Source organism: Belonocnema kinseyi, chromosome 2 (assembly GCF_010883055.1).
Source record: "Belonocnema kinseyi isolate 2016_QV_RU_SX_M_011 chromosome 2, B_treatae_v1, whole genome shotgun sequence".
NCBI classification, from domain to species: Eukaryota; Metazoa; Arthropoda; class Insecta; order Hymenoptera; family Cynipidae; genus Belonocnema; species Belonocnema kinseyi.
In genome coordinates this window covers 94,358,883-94,379,396 of record NC_046658.1, presented here as the reverse complement: position 1 = coordinate 94,379,396, position 20,514 = coordinate 94,358,883, and the positions used below count along the sequence as shown (strand labels likewise).

The following is a 20,514-nucleotide window of genomic DNA, read 5'->3' as shown; positions in this document are numbered from 1 at the left end:
AAAATTGCTTGAATTTTGGAGATATAAATTCCTTAAAATATTTAAAATCCTTTAATATTCTACTAAATTATTTAAACCAATTAAAAATTCCTTAGGATCTTTTAAAATAACATAAAATATTAATAAATCTCTAAAATCTTTTGGAATCCCTTAAAATGGTTTAAAGCTCTTAAAAACTTTTCGGAATCTTTTTAAAAATATTACAATTGCTTAAAACTGTTAAAAACAGCCTAAAATATTTTAAAAATCCTTTGGGATGCCTTCAAATTATTGAAATCTATTTAAAATTCCTTAGAATTTTTTGAAATATAAAAACTGATTCAAAAGTGATTTAAGATTTCTTATAAAAAGTATTTTAGTTTTTATCTGGAAAACTTTAAGATAATCTATACCTGATAATTAATTATAAAACGGTATATTTAGATAAAATTATTGCACAACAAATAAACAAAAACCTTCTGATTAAAATTTGAAACAACTCACGAGGTTTATTCTTTGAATTTTTCGATGAATTAAATATGTATTACTTACATAAAGTTTTGTTGTGGGTTCTAAGCCAAATCCATTTCGAAGTAATGAATAAATAAAAGTTAAGTCCAGGCACATAAATGGCTGCTCTGTATTTGCATATTCACATGTTTCAAGTGCCGCTTTATAAAATGAATCCACTGTGACTTCTCCTCCGGTAAATGGATCTATTAGTCCAATCTAAACACATTAATAATAATAATTGTTGTTATTACATACTTTAAACAAATGCTTATAATTATAATTTAAAATCGGTTAATTTTTATCTAACTTTCGAATTAAAGCGTATTTTTGTAATTTAAGAATGCTCCAATTTTTAATAATAATAAAAGAAAAAACTTTCAAGGTTCAAGATATTCAAAATTTTTCAATTTTCGGTCGGTGAAAATGATACATTTTTTCACGGAAATCACATATTTTAGTTAAAAAATTTATCTAATCAATTTGAATGTCACCTGATATTATATGAGGTGATACATAATAATAATTTATTATTAATCTTAAAAATTGCTTAATTTTATCTTGAAATCCTTGATAGTCATATTTGAATTTAATAATTTTTTGATTAAAATATTATTGAAAAGAATTGATAGTTGCACAATTGTAAATTTCAAAGATTAATAATAATTAATAATTTGACAAATGGAAGCTTTGAAAATGAATAGAATTCAGAACTAGGCACTGCAAGTTGAATTATTGGGAATTTTCAAGAATTAATTATAATTCTCAACGAAGTGTACAAATTAAAGATTCAAAATTAAATAGTTGAAAGTTGCGTTGTTTGTAATAAAAATAGACAAAAATTAAAACCTCAGTAATTTAATAATTTCTTTAATTTTGAATCGTTATAATTGTATAGTTTTGCATTTTTATGTTGAACGCTACATTTTCAGATTTCCCTATTCATAAACTTGAATTTTGTAATTAAAATTAAAATGGCGAATTCTGCCAATTATAATTAACAATTTGAACATTCTTGTTTTATAAACGATTTGAGTTTATTTAAAATAATTAAAATTTAAAAACTATTCAATGTAAAAAAGTTTTAATGTTTTATATTGAAACACAATTAAAAATTCTAGACTATTAAAAGCTTTGACATTGATAGATTCGATTTCGAATTCACAAATTTTATTTGCTTTGAATTGACAATCATTTAAGTTCATTTTTTGCCATTAGAAAAATTTTTCTAAACGATTTTAATGTTAAATTATGAAATTTTTAATATGTAATAACAATTTCAGACGCTTTAACTTTTATACATTTTATTTACTTTTCGATTTCAAATCGTCAAATTGTCAAATTTCAATCTGTTCAAATTAAAAATGGTTAAAATTCTAAAGCTTTCAATGTTTAATGCTTTTAATTCGAAATAATACAATTTCAATTACTGTGTATTTTTAATTATCAAATTTTCAACATTATAACAAAGAAATATTTCATTTTTAACTTTTTTAAATTACCCAATTTTAGAAATTTTGACCCTTATTAATAAAATATCGAGATTCTACTATTTAAAATAAAAATGGTCAATTTTAAACCCTTTGAGCTAGAAATGATCAAATTTAAACTCCTCTCAGATGAAATTGTCCAATTAGGAAAATTTACGTCCGATTAATTTTTTATTTTGGGAGTTTTTGATATTTTTTTTCAATTTCTGAGACTTTAAATTTAGAACTATATTAATTTTAACGTTTTGTAATTGTCCTATTTTCGAAATTTTAAACGGAAATAATTCAATTTCGAGATTCTTCAATTGAAAATAAACATGCTAAATTGTCCTATTTTCCAAATTTCAATTTGCAATAATTTGATTTCGACATTCTTCAATTCAAAATAAAATTGGTCAATTTTAAACATTTTGAATTTGAAATGAAAAATTTCAATTGCTTTTCTAGTAAAATTGTGCAATTTTCCAAATTTTAGTCTACAAGAACTCAATTTCGAGATTCTGAAATTCAAAATAAATATTTTGAATTTTTAACGTATTGAAATTCTCCTATTTTCAAAATTTTAATTTAATTTTAAATTTAAACTTTTGTCAATTCTAAACACTTTGAATTGGAAATGATTAAATTTCAACTACTTTTTTTTAGAAAAGTTGTACAATTTACAAAATTTGAATATGAAATTTGGCAATTTTGAGAGAATCTTATCCAAAAATTTTAATTTTAAACGCATTGAATTTTAAACGTTTTCAAAATTTTAATCTGCAGCAATTCAATTTCGAGATGCTTCAATTGAAAATAAAATCAAAATTTTACTTCGAAATTTTTCAATTTTGAAAGCTTCTGATTACAAATTTTTCATTTTAAACAGATTCAATATAAAAATAATTATATTTTTAACGTTTTGAAATTGTTCAATTTTGAATATTTTAATCAATATTTTATTAATTTCAACTCCTTTCTTGTAAAATTGTCAATTTTCAAAATTTTAGTCTGTAATGTTTCAATTTTGAAAGCTTTAGATTAAAAGTTTTTCATTTTAAACAGTTTCTATATCATATGATTCCATTTTTACCCTTTTAAAATTGTTCAATTTAGAATATTTTATTCTGCAATATATTTTCAAAATTTTAACATGCAATAATTCAATTTTGAAAGCTTCTGATTTAAAAATTTTCATTTTAAACAGTTGCCATATCAAATTATTCCATTTTTAACGTTTTAAAATTGTTCAATTTTGAATATTTTATTCTGAAATAATTAAATTTCGAGATTCTTCAATTCAAAATAAAATTGTTGAATTTTAAACACTGAATTATAAATGATAAAATGCTAATTCCTTTGAAATGAAATTGTGTACAACTAAAAAAATGTAAAAGCTTTCAATTTTAAATGATTTAATTTTTAATGTTTAGAAATTGTCCGATTTTCAAAATTTTAGACAATCATTCTATTACGAGATTCTGCAATTCAATATAAATGTTTTCAAATTTTAACGTTTAAAAATAATTCGATAATTCAATCGTAATTCAATTTTAATTCAATAACTCAATAATTTAATTTTAAGATTCTTCGATTAAAAATAAAATTTTAACTTGGAATACTTTTAATGAGAAATTATAAAATTCTAACTACTTTCTTGTGAAATTCTCCAACTGTCAAAATTTTATTCTGCAATGTTTCAATTTTGAAAGGTTTGATTGAAGAATTTTTATTTCAAACAGTTTCAATTTAAAATTACTCCATTTTATCGTTTAAAAACTGTCCAATTTCGATTATTTTAATCTGCAATAATTAAATTTCAAGATTCTTCGATTAAACATAAACTTTTAAATAATTTTAATGAGAAATTATAAAATTCTAACTCCTTTCTAGTGAAATTGTAAAATTTTCAAAATTTTAATCTGAAATTTTTAGAGAATCTTATCAAAAAAATTTCAGTTCTAAACGCTTTCAATTACAAATTATCCAATTTTTAATGAATTGAAATGGCCCGATCTTCAAAATTTTAATATGAAATTTTGAGAGAATCTTATAGAAAAATTTCAATTTTAAACGCTTTTAATTTCAAATTATTGAATATTGAACGTTTTGAAAGTGTAAGTTTTTCCAAATTTTAGCCTGAAGTAATTCAATTTAGAGATTCTGCAATTCCAAATAAATGTTTTTAGTTTTTAACGTTTTCAAAATTTTAATCTGCAGTAATTTAATTTCAAGATTCTTTAATTAAAAATAAAATTGGTCAATTTTAAACACTTTGAATTCCAAATGATAAAATTTCAATTCCTTTTCTATTAAAATTGCACAACTTTCAAAATTTCAATACGAAATTTTCCAATTTTCAGAGAACTTATAAAAAAATTCAGTTTTAAACGCTTTCAATTACAAATTATCCAATTTTTAACGTTTTGAAATGTTCAGATTTTCCAAATTTTAGTCTGCAATAATTCAATTTCGAGATTCTGCAATTCAAAATAAATGTTTTTAATTTTTAACGTATTGAAATTGTCATATTGTCAACATTTTAATTTAATTTTAATTTTTAATTTTTGTCAATTTTAAATACTTTGAATGAGAAATGACTAAATTTCAACTACTTTTCTGGTAAAAATGTACAATTTTCAAAATTTTAATCTGAAAGTTTGCAATTTTGAGAGAATCTTATCAAAAAAATTCAATTTTCAACGCTTTTAATTTCAAATTATTTAATTTAGTATATTTTGAAATTGTACGATTTTCAACATTTTAATATGCGGCAATTCAATTTGAAGATTCTTCAATTGAAAATAAAATTTGTCAATTTTAAACACTTCTTTGAAAAAAAAACTTTGAACTGCTCTCTAATGAAATTGTCCAGTTATCAAAATTTTACTTTGAAATAATTAAATTTCGAGATTCTTCAATTCAAAATAAAATTGTTCAATTTTAAACAGTGAATTATAAATGATCAAATTCTAAGTCCGTTGTAGTGAAATTGTGTACAACTTTAAAAATTTTAAACGCTTTGAATTTTAAATTATTTAATTTTTAATGTTTAGAAATTGCCCAATTTTCAAAATTTTAGACTAATAATTCTATTATGAGATTCTGCAATTCAAAATAATTTTTTTCAATTTTTAACGTTTTAAAAATAACATATTTTCCAAATTTTAATCTGCAATGTTTCAATTTTGAAAGCTTTTGATTAACATTTTTTGATTTCAAACAGTTTTTATATCAAATTCTTCTATTTTGCACCTTTTAAAAATTTTCAATTTAGAGTATTTTATTCTGCAATATATTTTCAAAATTTCAATCTGCAATAATTCAATTTCGAGATGCTTCAATTCAAAATACAATTGTTCAATTTTAAACACTTTGCATTGGAAATGATAAAATTTCAAATCTTTTTCTAGTAAAATTGTGCAGTTTTCAAAATTTTAATATGAAAATTTGCAATTTTCAGAGAACCATATAAAAAAATTTAATTTCAAACGCTTTCAATTTAAAATTATCTAATTTTTAATGTTTTGAAATTTTTCGATTTTCCAAATTTTATTCTGCAATTATTCAATTTAGAGATTCTGCAATTTACAATAAATGTTTTTAATTTTTAACTTATTACTAATTGTCTTATTTCCAAAATTTTAATTCAATTAAAAATTTTTGTCAATTTTAAACACTTTGAATTAGAAATGATTAAATTTCAACTACTTTTCTAGTAAAGTTGTACAATTTTCAACGCTTTTAATTTCAAATTATTGAATTTTTAATGTTTTGAAATTGTCAGATTTTTAATATTTTAATCTGCAATAATTAAATTTCGACATTCTGTAATTCAAAATAAATGTTTTTACTTTTTAACGTTTGAAAATTAACATATTTTCAAAATTTTAATCTGCAACAATTGAATTTTAAGATTCTTTGATTAAACATTAAATTTCAAATACTGTTAATGAGAAATTATAAAATTCTAACTCCTTTCTAGTGAAATTGTATAATTTTCAAAATTTTCATCTGAAATTTTGAAAGAACTTATCAAAAGATTTTCACTTTTAAACGCTTTCAATTAAAAATTATTCAATTTTTAACGATCTGAAATTGTCCATTATTCAAAATTTTAGCCTGCAACAATTCGATTTCGAGATTCTTTCATTCAAAATAAAATTGTTTAATCTTAAACACTTTGAATTAGAAATATTAAAATTTCAACTCCTCTCTTGTAAAATTGTCCAATTTTCAAAATTTTAGTCTGCAATGTTTCAATTTTGGAAAGTTTTAGATTAAAAATTTTTCATTTCAAACAGTTTCTATATCATATCATTCCATTTTTACCCTTTTAAAATTGTTCAATTTAAAATCTTTTATTCTGCAATATACTTCCAAAATTTTAATCTGCAACTCTTCAATTTTGAGAGCATCCGATTACAAAATTTTCAATTTCAAATTATTCAAAATCTTGAACGCTTTCGTATAGAAATAACAAAAGCTCAGATTCTTTCTCAAACAATACGAAATATTCTCCTTTTTTTCCAAATTTAACCTAATCTAAAATTGTAAATTTCAAAAGTTTTCAATTCAAAATAATCTCACCTCAGTAGCTCTATCGAAGTAATACGAAAACGCATAAATTTCGTGTTTGTTGAGTCCCACTGGTTTATTCACTATCGTATCCGTATGCCTCTTGACTAAATTCAAGCACTCCTTAAACCTGACAATCGGTCTGTTTTCATCGCCCCCGGCAAAATTCTGGTTCCTAAAAATTTTATAAGCCCCTTTTTCTGGTCCCATCACTTCATACTCCTTTCCCCCATAACTCCACGATGTTTTAATTATCGGATTAATACACTCCGATCGCACCTCGATCATCCCATTTTCATTTCTCGGCAGTTTTTCCGGCACCAAAATCGCTTTTCTTGCAGCCATCAGACCCATCCCCAGATAACTGTGCGTGTAAATGCTCATATTGTTGTTGAAAGCACTGATACTGTGAATATACTTTTCCAATTCCTTAAAATTTTCCTCATCGGGTGCATAGGTAATTTGTGTTGATCCTCCGCCAAGATCGAGGGCCGCAACTGTACTCTTGGCACTTTGAGAACTGAATCGATCGAGGAGGAAATTGACCGTGAACCAGGAAAAAATCCCTTCGTCGGTGCCTTCCATGATCGAGACGGCATTTTCGGAAACGCGGAAGCCACACTTTTTCAAGAATTTCCTGCATTCCTCGAGAATCGCGCTGGCTTTATGCTCGGGAAGAAGACGCAGACCTGCGGTGGCTTTCATAAAAAGCGGGGTGTGTGCCCAGGCAGACTGAGGAATCACCGACTTGGCTTTTTCGATAAGAATTTCAAGAGATTTCATCCCATCGCTGGGTTTATTTGCAAAAGAACTGAGCCCGGGCTTTTCTTGGTGGAAGAGTTCACTGTCTAGGACGAGATTTCCGTTCATGATCGAGCTGTGGAATGCGAAAGCTAATACGCGACTTCCTGTGGAACCGGCATCGATTATTACGACGTAAAAGGGTTTTTGGAAATTGAAGGAAAATGCGAGGCTATCAATGGCTTTGCTGCCGAGGTGAAGAGGTTTTAAGTCACTTGCTATGGCTAGATATCCGAGAAACAACATTCCGAGCAGTCCAACTATTCGGAAGTATAGTCTCGAAAGGGCCTTTTTCGAGGTTTTCGTCGGGCCCGATGCCATCTTTCTACTCGGCGTATCGTCATCGTCCAATCTTAACTGCAAACAAAGACACGCTTTGGTTAGTAAGTTTCACTCAAGTGTACTTAAAAATCAGGGTGGCAGCGAAAATGAATTTTTGATCAATTCCATATATTCATCAGTTTTCATCCTTAAACCAAAGAAGACTTGTCTGTCAAAAAGAAGATTTTTTTTTATGAAACATTTAAGTTTTCGACAAAATAATTCAATTTTCAACAGAGTAGTTGAATTTTTAACCAAATCGTTGAAAAATTCAATCTGCAGAGATGACCTTTTTAACCAAAGGGTCGAATTCAGAGTGGCCGTTTTAATCGACCAAGTAATTTCCCGGTCATTTCTCGGTTCGTAAACATTTTTCACGCTCAATGAAATTTAAAAAGATAATAAAAAATAAGCTGCAAATTAAAGCACTCAAAGTGGAATTGTTGAATTTTTAACTTTTAAAATTGAAATTTCAAATTTTTTAATTCAAAAATGTCGTATTCAAATGCTCAATAATTTAGGCGTATAAAATTGAAGCTACTAAAATTTTTCAATATAAAAAAATATAAATACACGTTATTATTTTCAATGCTCTAAATTAAAAAAATCAAATAACGAACTCTAAACTTTTCAAAATTTTCTAATTTTAAGGAATTCTAAGCTAGAAACATCAAATATTGAAAAAATGAAAAAATTTTAACTGAACACATCTTAAATTAGAAATTCAAATATTTTCTTTTTAAATAGTTTAAACATCATTAGAAAGCTTCAAAATTTTGAGAAATCTAGAAGTTGTTTTAAATTTGTCTTAAATTTTAAATTATTTTGGAAATTTTTTCAAAACTTCTAATATCTGTCAAAATGAATTGAATTTTCCCTACAATTTTCAGAAAATCCTGCAAATTTTAGAAAATTTCTTTACAATTTGGATGCATAAACAACAATTGAACATACATTATTTGTAGCTGAAATTTGAGTAATTTTTAGAGATACGTAGAAGTTTTGGAAAGATTCAAACTTAATGTAAAACTTGAAATGATAGGCTAATATAAAGCAAAATGTAATTTTTCGCAGATTTTAAACAAGCACTTTTAACCAAATATTTGAATTTTTTGAAAACAGTTGAATTTTCAACGAGGAAAGATGATTTTTTAATCAGCAAAAACGAAGTTTCTGTTTAAATAGATAAAATGATAAAATTTCAACAAAGTTGTTTGTTTTCTAAACAAACACTGCACTTTTCTACCTACAAAGATGAATTTTCAATCCAAAAGGAATAATTTTTAACAAAGAGGTCAGTTTTCGACAAATAATTAAATTTCCAACAAATAAATTAAACTTTAACCAAAAAAGCTGCATTTATAACTACTTATTTCAATATTTTAGAAGATAATTGAATTTTTAACAAAGAACGACGAATTTTTAATCCACAAGGATAAAATTTCTATCTAAATAGACGAATTTTAAACAAAACAGGGAAACTTCCAACCAAAAAAAGATGATTTCTTAACAAAATACTTGAATTTTCGACAAAATAATAAAATTTCATTACAATTGTTGTTTTTTTTTTAAATAAATACTGGACTTTTCTACTTACAAAGATGAATTTTTTAATACAAAAGGAAGAATTTGCTCTCCCAAAAGACAAATGTTCAACAAAACAATTGACCAAATGGTCAAATTTTTTAAAACAAAATTAAACCTACAACCAAGAACAGCAGAATTTTTAACCGAATATTTGATCTTTTTAGAAGATAGTGGAATTTTCAACAAATAGAGGGAATTTTTTAATCCACAAGGACACACTTTTTAACTAAAAAAATTAATAAATAAATTAGTTTCAACCGAAAAATGTTGCTACTTTAAACAATTGAATTTTTCAGAAGATAGTTGAGTTTTCGATCCAAAAGGACGTATTTTTAACAAAACAGTTGCATTTTCGATGAAATAATTAAACTTTTTACAAAATAATTAAATTTTCAACTAAAAGTTGCATTTTTTAAAACAAATATTGGAATATTCTACCTACAGCGATGCATTTTGAACCAATTACATAAGTTTTTAAACAAGAAAGATAAATTTTCAACAAAAAATGTAATAGTTGATAAGTTGATATTAAAAAAAGCGAATTTTTAACAAAATACTTAAATTTCTAATAAAGCAGTTAAGTTTTAAACTAACTGGTTTAATTTTTAACTTAAAAATATTAATTCTCAACCAGAAAGACGATTTTATAACCATGAAGGTTAATTTTCTACCAAAAAAATACCAAAAATGGAAAAGTTAAATATTCAGTAAAAAAATTAATGTTTAGCAACACAAAAAAAACGAATATTCAACAAATTAGTCACATTTCCCACTAAAGTGATGAATTTTTAACCCTGATGATGAATGCGCAATCCAAAAAAATGAATTTTTAACAAAGCAGTTATCCTCTTAACCAAAAAGATTATTTTTTGACCAAAAAAATTAATTTTATACGAAACAGTTGAATTTTTAACCCGAAAATATTAATTTTCTAACAAAAAAGACAAATCATCAGAAATAAAAATTATTTTAACAAAAAAAAAGTTCAACAAAATATATGAATTATCAACAAATGGATTAATTTTTTTTTTAAATAGTTTAAATTTAAAACAAATACTGGAATTTTTAAACTACAATTATGAATTTTCAACCAAATGGTCGAATTTTAAAAAAAAAATGAATTTTTAATAAAATGGTTCAATTTTCTGCTATAGAATAAAATTTTCAACAAAATAATTAAATAAAAACAAAAGATGTTAAACAAATAGTTTAATTTACAAGCTATTAGGATGAATTCTTACACAAAAAGACCATTTTTTAACCAAGAGATCAATTTTCTATAAAAATAGAAGTATTTTAAAAAAACACATGAAATTTAAAATTTCCAAGCCGAAACACGAATTTGATGTAAAATAGTTGACTTTTTGAAATGAAAATACCAATTTTCAACTAAAATGTTAATTTTCCATGAGAAATTTGCATAACTAACCAAAAAAGGTTTAATTTCAACCAAGAAAGGGAAAGTTTCATTTTCAGTAAACAATTTTTTTTTAAAGAATAATGTAATAGTAGATACTTCAAACAAAAAATTGTAATTTTTACACAAAAGAGTTGAATTCAAACAAAAAAGACCAGTTCAAACAAAGAAGTTGAAGTCTCAACAAAAAATTTTAAAAAGATTAATTTTGAACAAAAAAAAGTTAACTTTTAGAGCCAAAATACGAATTAAAAAAAAGTAGTTAATTTTTCAATTACAGAAGATTTCAGTTAAATTTTTAACCAAAAAAGACGAATTTCCATTTAAAATTATGAATCTTCAACAAAAAAGTTATTTTTAACAAAACAAAAAAATTAGTTTTCAACAAAGTAGTTGAACTTTTTAACAAAGAAATGATTTTTCAACGTAAATTATGAATCTTCCACTGGAAAAGTTAAATTTTCAGTTAACAAAAACTAATTTGCAAACAAAAAATGAATTTACAACCAAAAAGATGGAACATCAACAAATAAAGATTCTTCATCTAAATTGTTGAATTTTCAAGCCAAAAAGACGATTTTTCAACTAAAAACGATCAATTTACAACCAAACTTGAAAAAGTTACATTTTTCGTTTAAAAAAATTAATATTAAACAAACAAAGAATGAATTTTCAACCAAAGAGATGTACATTTTATGAAAGTAGTTAAATTATCAATTAAAAAAAGAAGAAAACAATTTTCAATAAAAAATGTAGAATTTACATTTTCAGTCACCAAAATTATTTTATAACCAAATAGATAAATTTCCTATGAGCTATGTAATGCTAGAAAATATAACCAAAAATTTTTGTATTTTAACCAAATAACTGAATTCAACGAAGGAAGATCTATCAATCCACGCACTGAAGAGAAATGAACGCCAAAAAGCAACATTTATTCACTATCTACTGCACAAATAAAAGTCTCATCACCTAAAATAATTGTCACCTTAACTGTCCAGTAAAAGTTAGGTTAAAATCACTTAGAATTAGTTAAAAAAATGAAAATAAAACAAAAATAATGCCAAGATTCCAAGAACAACGAGTTAACCTCAAAAGGAACTGTCACTGCGTTTATTTCCTTTTCGCGTTGTAAAATGTAGCGTCTCATATTGTTACTTTAGAGTATTTTAACTGCACTCACAAGCGTATATCGCATTTAGTCAGATCCACAAATTTGTCAAGACATCAGGCAAAGATTGCATCAGGCTCCAAAAAGAGAAAATAACAATAAAACACCTTACGAGGCTTACGAGCTTATGACATACACACTTTTTCAGGTTATGTAAGTTATGTTTTTTGACAGAAATCGGAAGTGGGTCAAACGTCAAGGTCACGTGTTGACCGGGAAAGCTTCAATTGAACTTTTAAAAAGGATTCTAAGATGGGGATGAAATTTTTTTTTTCTTTTATCAAATTCCGATATCTGATAATAGTCTGATAAATGTGACGCCACACATCTATATATAACTATTAATAATGAAGAAAAAACGGTAATAAAAAAGAAATATATGTATTTACCTTTCTATTTCTGAGAGCCATCTTCTTTCAATGAAAAAGGCACTAGAAATACTCAATACAAGTGTTACGTGACCTTCTTGGGAATTAATAAAAGAAGACAATTTTTCCTTTCTTCGTAGAAATATAACTTCTGAATGCGAACATTCATATGCATCGATTACTGTTGATTTCAGTCACCATGACATGCAGAAGATAAGAGTTCAAGCATAGTTATATAAAATATTCTTTCGTAGGTAAAAATTTGAAAATATAAGTTACGGTTTTTAAATTATTCAAATAAAAATTCGATTGAAAAGATAATTTTTTGTGTGTAGAAATTTTTAAGAGAAGTCTTAATTTTTTATATGCAATATGATTTACATGTATTTAAATTTGAAGTGGAATAATCTTATCTGTGAAAAGATAAATGTCTGACTGATTGGGAATAAAGGCTTTCTCAAGACAGGTGGAGTTTTTCAACAACCGTTCAATGATTTTGAATATGTGTGGAAAAAGAATCAATTTTAAACCAGTTATGAAAATTATGAATTTGTTTTTGATATTTATGCAAAATCTTATATTTCTGGGTTTTTAAAAAATACTAAGTACCCAAAAAGAAAGCATTAGATTTGTCGAAATATTTCACAGAATTCGAAAGATTTCAAATGATATCGAAAGGTTTTTAATGATTTTACAAGAATCCAAAGGATTTTCAATATTTAAAAGTTAAAAAAAAACACTTTACAAAGATTTTAAAAACTTCAAAAATTACAAAAGATTTCACAAAAATTCAAAAGATTTAAAACTATTTCAAAAGGTTCTAAAAGATTTTATTAGATTTCAAAATATTGCACGAAGAGCTTAAAAATTTCAAATAATTTCACAAAGATTTAAAAACTTTCAGTTATCAAAACATTTTAAGGATTTCAATGATTTTAAAAGAATAAAAAATATTTAAAAACCTTTGAAAAATTTCAAAGATTTCAAAAGATTTTACAAAAATTTAAAAGGTTTCAAATAATTTCAAAAGGTTTTTCAAAGATTTTATAAGATTTCACAACATTTGATAAACATTTCGGAGATTTCAAAAGATTTCACAAAAATCTCAAAGATTTTATGAGATTTCAAAAGGCTCTAAAAAGAATTTATAAGATTTCGAAACTTTTCAAATATTTTACAAAAATTTCAAAACATTTTACAAAGATTAAAAAAATGTAATAGTTAAACAAAACACTTCAAAAAGATTTTAGAAACTTCAAAGATTACAAAATATTTCACACAAATTCAAAAGATTTCAAAAGATTTAAAATTATTTCAAAAGGTTCTAAAAGATTTTATTATATTTCCAAATATTTCACAAAGATTAAAAAAATTTCAAAGTTATCAACAAATTTCAAGGATTTCAAAGATTTAAAAAGAATAAAAAATATTTCAAAACCTTTGAAAAATCTCAGATTTCAAAAGATTTCACAAAATTTTCAAAAGATTTCAAAGGTTTCAAATAATATCAAAATGTTTAAAAAGATTTTATAAGATTTCAAAACATGTGACAAAAATAGAATATATTTTGAAAGATTTCGCAAAATTGTCAAAGATTTTATAAGATTTCAAAAGGCTCTAAAAACAATTGATAAGATTTTAAAACTTTTACAAATATTTTACAAAAACTTCAAAACATTTTACGAAGATTTAAAACATTTGGAAGATTTTAATTGGTTTCAAAAGGATTTTAATGATTTTATAAGAATTCAAAATACTTCTAATATTTCAAAGATCTCAAAACACTCGACAAAGATTTAAAACACTTCAAAGATTACAAAAGATTTCACAAAAATTCAAAAGATAAACTATTTCAAAACGTTTAAAAAGATTGCATCAGATTTCGAAATATTTCACAAAGATTAAAAAAATTTTAAAGCTATACAAAATTTCAAGGATTTCAAAAGAATAAAAAATATCTCAAGAAATTTCTCAAGAATTCACAAAGATTTAAAATATTTCAAAGATAACAAAAGTTTTCACAAAGATTTCAAAACATTTTTCAGAGTTTAAAAAATTTTTTAAATATTTCAAAAACTTTCACAAACCTTTCAAAAGGTTTCAAAAAATTTCAGAAGATTCAAAAGGCTCGAAAAGATTTCGCAACAATTTCAAAAGGGTAATATAATAATTTGGAAGGTTTCAAAGATTGCAAACTATTTCAAAATGTTTAAAAAATATTTTAGAAGATTTTAAAACTTTTCACAACGATTTAAAATATTTCAGAGGGTTTCAAAAGATTTTATAAGATTTCAAAAGATTTCAAATACTTCAAGATTATAAAATATTCCAGAAAAATCTCAGAAAGATTTCAGGAATTCAAAAGGTTTCGAAAGATTTTAGAAGATTTCAAAAAGCTCTAAAAGATTAAAAAGCTTTTCAAAAATATTTTAAAATATTTTACAAAAATTTCAAAAGTTTGTAAAAGATTTTATGAGATTTCAAAAATTTTCACAAAGATTTCAAATATTTTTTTAGGATTTCAAAACATTTTATAAAATTTGAAGATTTACAATATTTCAAAGATTGCAAAAGATTTCACAAAGTTGGCAGAAAGATTTGAAGAATTCAAAAGTTTCAAAAGATTTCAAAACTTTTCTTAAAGATTTCAAAAGGTTTCAAACGGTTAAAAAAAGTTTTAATATATTTTATTAGATTTAAAAACTTTTCACAAAGATTTCATAAATATTCCAAATATTTCCAAAATTTCAAAAGATTTTAAAGATTTATAAAGGTTTTACAAGATTTAAAAAGATGTCAAAACATTTCACAAACATTTCCAAGATTTCAAAATACTTCTTAAAGATTTAAAATAGTTAAAATAGTTAAAAGATTTCAAAAGGTTTCAAACAATTTAAAAAAGTTTAAAATGATTTTATAAGATTTCAAAACTTTTAACAAAGATTTCAAGTATTTCAAACATTACCAAAGGCTTTAAAATATTTCAAAATATTTCACAAGGATTAAAAAATTTTAAAGCTGTAAAAAATGGCAAGGATTTCAAAGATTAAAAAAGAATACAAAATATTTCCGAAAATATCTCAAGATTTCACAAAGATTTAACAAATTTAAAGATTTCAAATAATTTCAAAAGGTCTTAAAAGATTTTATAAGATTTCAAAACACTTGATAAACATTTCAGAGATTTCACAAACATATCAAAAATATTTCAAAGCATTTTAAAAAAACTTAAAATATTAAAAATATTTAAAGATACTTTAGAAAGATTTCAAAGATTGGAAATATTTTAAAATATTTTACAATGATTTGAAAGGTTTCTAATATTTCAAATATTTCAAAGAATACACCAGATTTCACAAAGATCTCAGAAATATTTTAGGAATTCAAAAGGTTTCAACAGATTTCATAAGATTTTAAACACTTTAAAAGATTTCATGAGGTCTTGAAACTTTTCGCAAAATTTTCATAAACATTTTACAAAGATTTCAAAGGTTTCAAAATATTTCACAAAGATTTTAAATATATCGAAAGATTTCAAAATAATTTAAAAGGTTTCAAAGATTCCAAAAGGTTTTAGATGATTTGAAATACTTAAAAAGGCTTTCGAAGATTTTAAAACTCTTCACAAATTTTTCGCAAAGATTTCACATAGATTTCAAAAGGTTTTAAACGATTGCAGAATGTTTTAAAAGATTTTATAAGAGTTTAAAACATTCGACAAAAATGTCAAAATATTTCAAAAATATTTTAAAAAGTTCAAAATTACAAAAGATTTCACAAAAATTCAAAATATTTCAAAGACTTATCAAAGGTATCGAAGAATTCAAACGATTTTATAAGGTTTTAAAAGATTTAACAAAATGTCAAAATCTTTCAAAAAAATTTCAATGATTTCAAAACACTTCTGAATGATTTTAAATATTTCAAAGATTTAAAAGATTTCACATAAAACTTTGAAATAAGGTTTCAAAAGATTTAGGACGATTTCAAAAGGTTTCAAAAGATTTTATAAGATTAAAAAATACTTCACAAAGATTTCAATATTTAAAAGATTTCGAAAGATTTCACAAAATTTTCGAAAGGTTTTGAATGATTTTACATTTTCATTTGAAAAATTGATAAAATTTGAATTTGAACTATTCTTGGTTGAAAGTTATATTTTTTTGGTTAAAAAGTCTAAATCTATATTTTTGGATTAAAATAGATCTCGTTTGCTTAAAGAATTCACTATTTGGTTAAAACTTTTATTATTTTTTTGAAAATGAAACAATTTCGTTTAAGCTTTTTTATTTAAAATTCATTTTTCTGGTTTGATAATTCGTTAAAAAGAAATTTTTTTATCTGAAAACTTAAATAATTTATTCCTAGTTCAAAATTCTCCTTTAAAAGTTGAAAATCAGTTTTTTAAACAGAAATTTTAACGATTCCATTTTTGGTTAAAAATTTAGTTTTCTTAGTTAAAAATTAAACTATTTTGTTAAAAATTCATGTACCTTGATTGAAAAATATGTTTCTTGTTGAAAATTTTTCTATTACTGTTAAAAAGTCAACGTATATTTCAACTGTCAGATAATTCGATTTTTTGTTTGTTTAAAAGTTATATTTTAAAATGAAAATTTAACTATTCCATTTTTGGTTACAAAAAGAGATTTTTTTATTAGAAAATTTAACTATTTGCATGAAAGTTGACGTACTTTGTTGAAAGTAAATGAAGATATTTGATATAAATTTAACTATTTTATCGAAGGTTTCATTATTTTGTTGAAAATTCGTCCTCAGATTGAAAGTTCGTCTCTTTTGCATAAAAATTAATTTTTCTCAAACATTTAAAATTTCGGGCTCAAAATTCAACTCTGCAAAATAAATTCAAAACCGAAAAATATTGTTGATAAATTAATTTATTGATTTAAAAGCGTATATATTTTATAAAAGGAAAATATTTGTACTTTTTGTAATAAATTAAAGCAGATCCAAAAACACAGCTTAATTTCTCGCCTTTGATCATCCCTAGAGTTAAAATAAAAAATTTATAGGAATTACAGAAACATAATTAATTATAAAATTTTCGATTCTGAAAAAATGTTTGTTTTGTTTTTATAGTCTTTTAAAAAACTCCTCTTTTGTACATTTTTTATTTGCAAAAATTTGTTGCCTTTTTTTTTAAATACTTCGCTCATAGAAATGATTAAGAAATTATTGAGTTTAGAAATATTATGAATGCCACATTCAAGATTATTTTAGAATTTGATAATATTTTTCAAATTATCACTTCATACCAATTGATGATGTGGAGCCTCAAAATAACATTTGAAAGTCACTAACAAAATTTAGTTAATTAATTTTTAAATTATTGAAATCTTTATGAGATCTTTGGAATCATTGTAAAATCTTTATATTTTTTGAAATCTTTTGAAATCTTCTAAAATCTTTTTAAACCTTTTCAAATGTTTGAAATTTTGGTTAAATCCTTCAAATCTTGTGAAATCTTTGGAAATATTTGTAAAATCTTTTAAAATCGTTTGAATCGTTTTAAAATCCTTTGAAACCATTTAAAATTGCTGTACAGTCTTTTCAATCTGTTTGAACTTTTTTATAAATCTTTATAAAATCTTTGAAATCTTTGTAAAACGTTCGAAATCTTGGGGAAATTGTTTGAAATCTTTGTGAAATTTTGATAGTTCTTCTGAAATATTTTGTTATGTTACAAAACCTTTTAAATCCTTGGAGTCTTTGTGAAATCTTTTGAAATCTTTTAAAATCTTTTAAAACCTTTTCAAATCGTTTGAAATATGTTCCATTTATTTTTGGATCTTACAAGAATTTAACGCATTAAATAATAATTTTTTATGAAATAAAAATTAAAAATTCTATAGTACTTTAAAAAATTCTCTTTAGTTTTCAATTTCAAATTGTCACAATTTAATAGTTTCAAATCAAAAAATATTTAAATTCAAAAGTTTTCAGTTTTGAATTATTGAATTTTAAACGCTTTTAATTAGAAATAATAAAATATTACGTCTTTTGAATTTTAAATGGTTCAGTTTTTTATCTTTTAACCTGAAATTATTCAATGTTAACATCATGAAATTATACCTTTTTCAAAATTTTAATCTGAAATAATAAAATTTAGAGATTCTTCCATTCAATATGCAGTTATTCAATATAAACGCTTTTAATTAAAAATAATATAATTCTAATTCCTTTGCATTTGAAATGATCTGGTTTTCAAAATTCTAATACGAAATTATTCTATTTTGAACGTTTTGAAGTTCTGCCATCAAAATTTTATTCCAAAATTATAAAATTTCGAGATTTTTCAATACAAAATAAAAAATATTCAGTTTTGAATGCTTTAAATAAGAAATTATACAATTTCAACTCATTTTTAATCAAATTATCCATTTTTAAAAATTATGTCTGAAATTTTCAAATTTTGATAGCTTCTGAATTAAATTTTTTTAAATTATTCCCATTAAAAGTCCTTTATTTAGAAATAATAAAGGTGCAATTCATTTTTATTCCATTCGAAATATTGTACTTTCACAATTTTACCTTCTCTAAAATTGTTTACTTTGAACGTTATTAATTATATATATAAAAATATATATAACCCAAATGGAAATGGAATCCCAATGGAATTTGAGTTACAGAAATGCGCCAAGGTTTATTTGAAGCGAGGAAAACTTAATGGGATCTCTGATTACACTTAACTCGTCGATAGAAGCACTATACGACACATTTGCGCTGGAGAGACTTATACATACCTGGGCGTGCCACAGAGCCGCATTCAGGATGTGACATCTATAAAGAATACTTTCCAAAGCAAATACAAACGTCTCATCCGGTAGATTTGGTCTTCCGAACTGTCGGCGAGGAACAAAGTATCTGCAACGAACATGCTTGCCGTCCCGGTATGTGGAGAATCAGTTAATGTCGTGTGAGCTAACTTTTGCTTCCCTTAAATCACCGGGGTTGAAGTCTGGCACGGAGGGTTTTATTTTGGCATGTCAATACGGTGTCATTTCCACCTTAACATACGATCCAACTCATGCGGGAATGACCTACATCCAAAGACATAATGCAGCACTAAGAGTGCTTTATTACCATCGCTGTCACGCTAACGGCATTAACCCTAATATCGCTTCGCAAAACCCTCTGAGGGAAATAGAGACAATTCTCGAGAATGAGAAGTGCCGCATATACTGGAACTTTATATTCTCGACCATTGTTGCTGTTGCACACTCGAGGCCTGACATGGTTCTTCTTGACTTCGAGAAGCAAACCATGTTCGTTATCGAATTTTCGGCACCCGCTGACAAAAACATTATAGTCAAGGATAATGAAAAGAAAGAGAGATATAGAAACCTTATAAGGGAGATGCAACGATTGTGCCCGGAATATTCTGTTGAACTAATCGTCCTTATCATCGGCGCTCTTGGAGGTGCCAAGCTTTCACTAGTTAATAACCTGAAAAGCATCCCTGCGTGTGTACAATATGCTCAAACACTTGCGGGCAAAATGCAGAAGGCGGTCGTCCATGGGTCGCTCCGTGTCCTCAGAGTGCACGAGACTTTTGCCGAATCGTCGTATTGATACCGTTACAGACTGTGACCATCTATCTCACGGTCACGAGACGTGGTTATGGCTGAAACTTTATCGCGATTTCGCTGGGATTGGGTGCAGTTTTTCAGATTAGCACCCGCTCCCGGCGAAATCCTACGGTTGTCCTGATGACAAACTTTTAATTATATATAGATATATAATTTTTTAAACATTTTGAATGCTTTTGATTAGAAATGATCCAATTTAAATTCCTTGAATTTTAAATAATCTTTTTTTCATATCATTAATATGGAATTATTCAATTTTAATCTGAAATCTTACAATTTCAAGATTCTTCATTTGAAAATAAAATGGTTGAATTTTCCAAATTAAAGGGCTGAAAATTGTCAATTTTGACAGCTTTTTAATTAAAATGTTTTAAATTCAAATTATTCAATTTGAAATTCATGTAATATATATTTTTTTAAATTTCAAACGCTTTCTATTTTGAATTATTCGATTCTGAACGCTTTTAATTAGAATTAATAAAATTTCAATTCCTTGAATTTTAAATCATCTTTTTTTTAAAATTTTTAATATGAAATTGATCAATTTCGAACATTTTGAAATTGTCCTACATTGGAAATTTTAATCTGAAATCATAAAATTTCAAGATTCTTTAATTTAAAATAATGGTTTGAATTTTTTTTGATTTGCATAATAAAACTATACAATTACAATTTTACATTCAATTTAATTTTAAATTCAAAT

The 20,514-nt window shown here is 24.5% G+C and overlaps 2 protein-coding genes across 6 annotated transcripts in view; one reads left to right on the top strand and one right to left on the bottom strand.

The window, feature by feature from the left end:
- Window positions 1–20,514, top strand: part of LOC117168389 (mitochondrial 2-oxodicarboxylate carrier) — a 69,147-nt gene that overhangs the window by 22,919 nt on the left and 25,714 nt on the right. The gene's annotated exons all lie outside the window — the stretch shown is intronic.
- The window catches only part of LOC117168388 (ectonucleoside triphosphate diphosphohydrolase 5), a 48,548-nt gene that overhangs the window by 2,688 nt on the left and 25,346 nt on the right, over window positions 1–20,514 (bottom strand). For 2 of the 5 annotated variants that reach the window (XM_033354006.1, XM_033354005.1), the window contains exons 2-3: window positions 6,549–7,694; window positions 532–708 (exon numbers count right to left, since the gene is read on the bottom strand). In XM_033354006.1, coding sequence (XP_033209897.1) covers window positions 532–708; window positions 6,549–7,658 — 1,287 coding nt within the window. In that variant the 5' untranslated portion in view covers window positions 7,659–7,694. The other 3 variants (XM_033354003.1, XM_033354004.1, XM_033354002.1) reach the window with 3 other exon arrangements.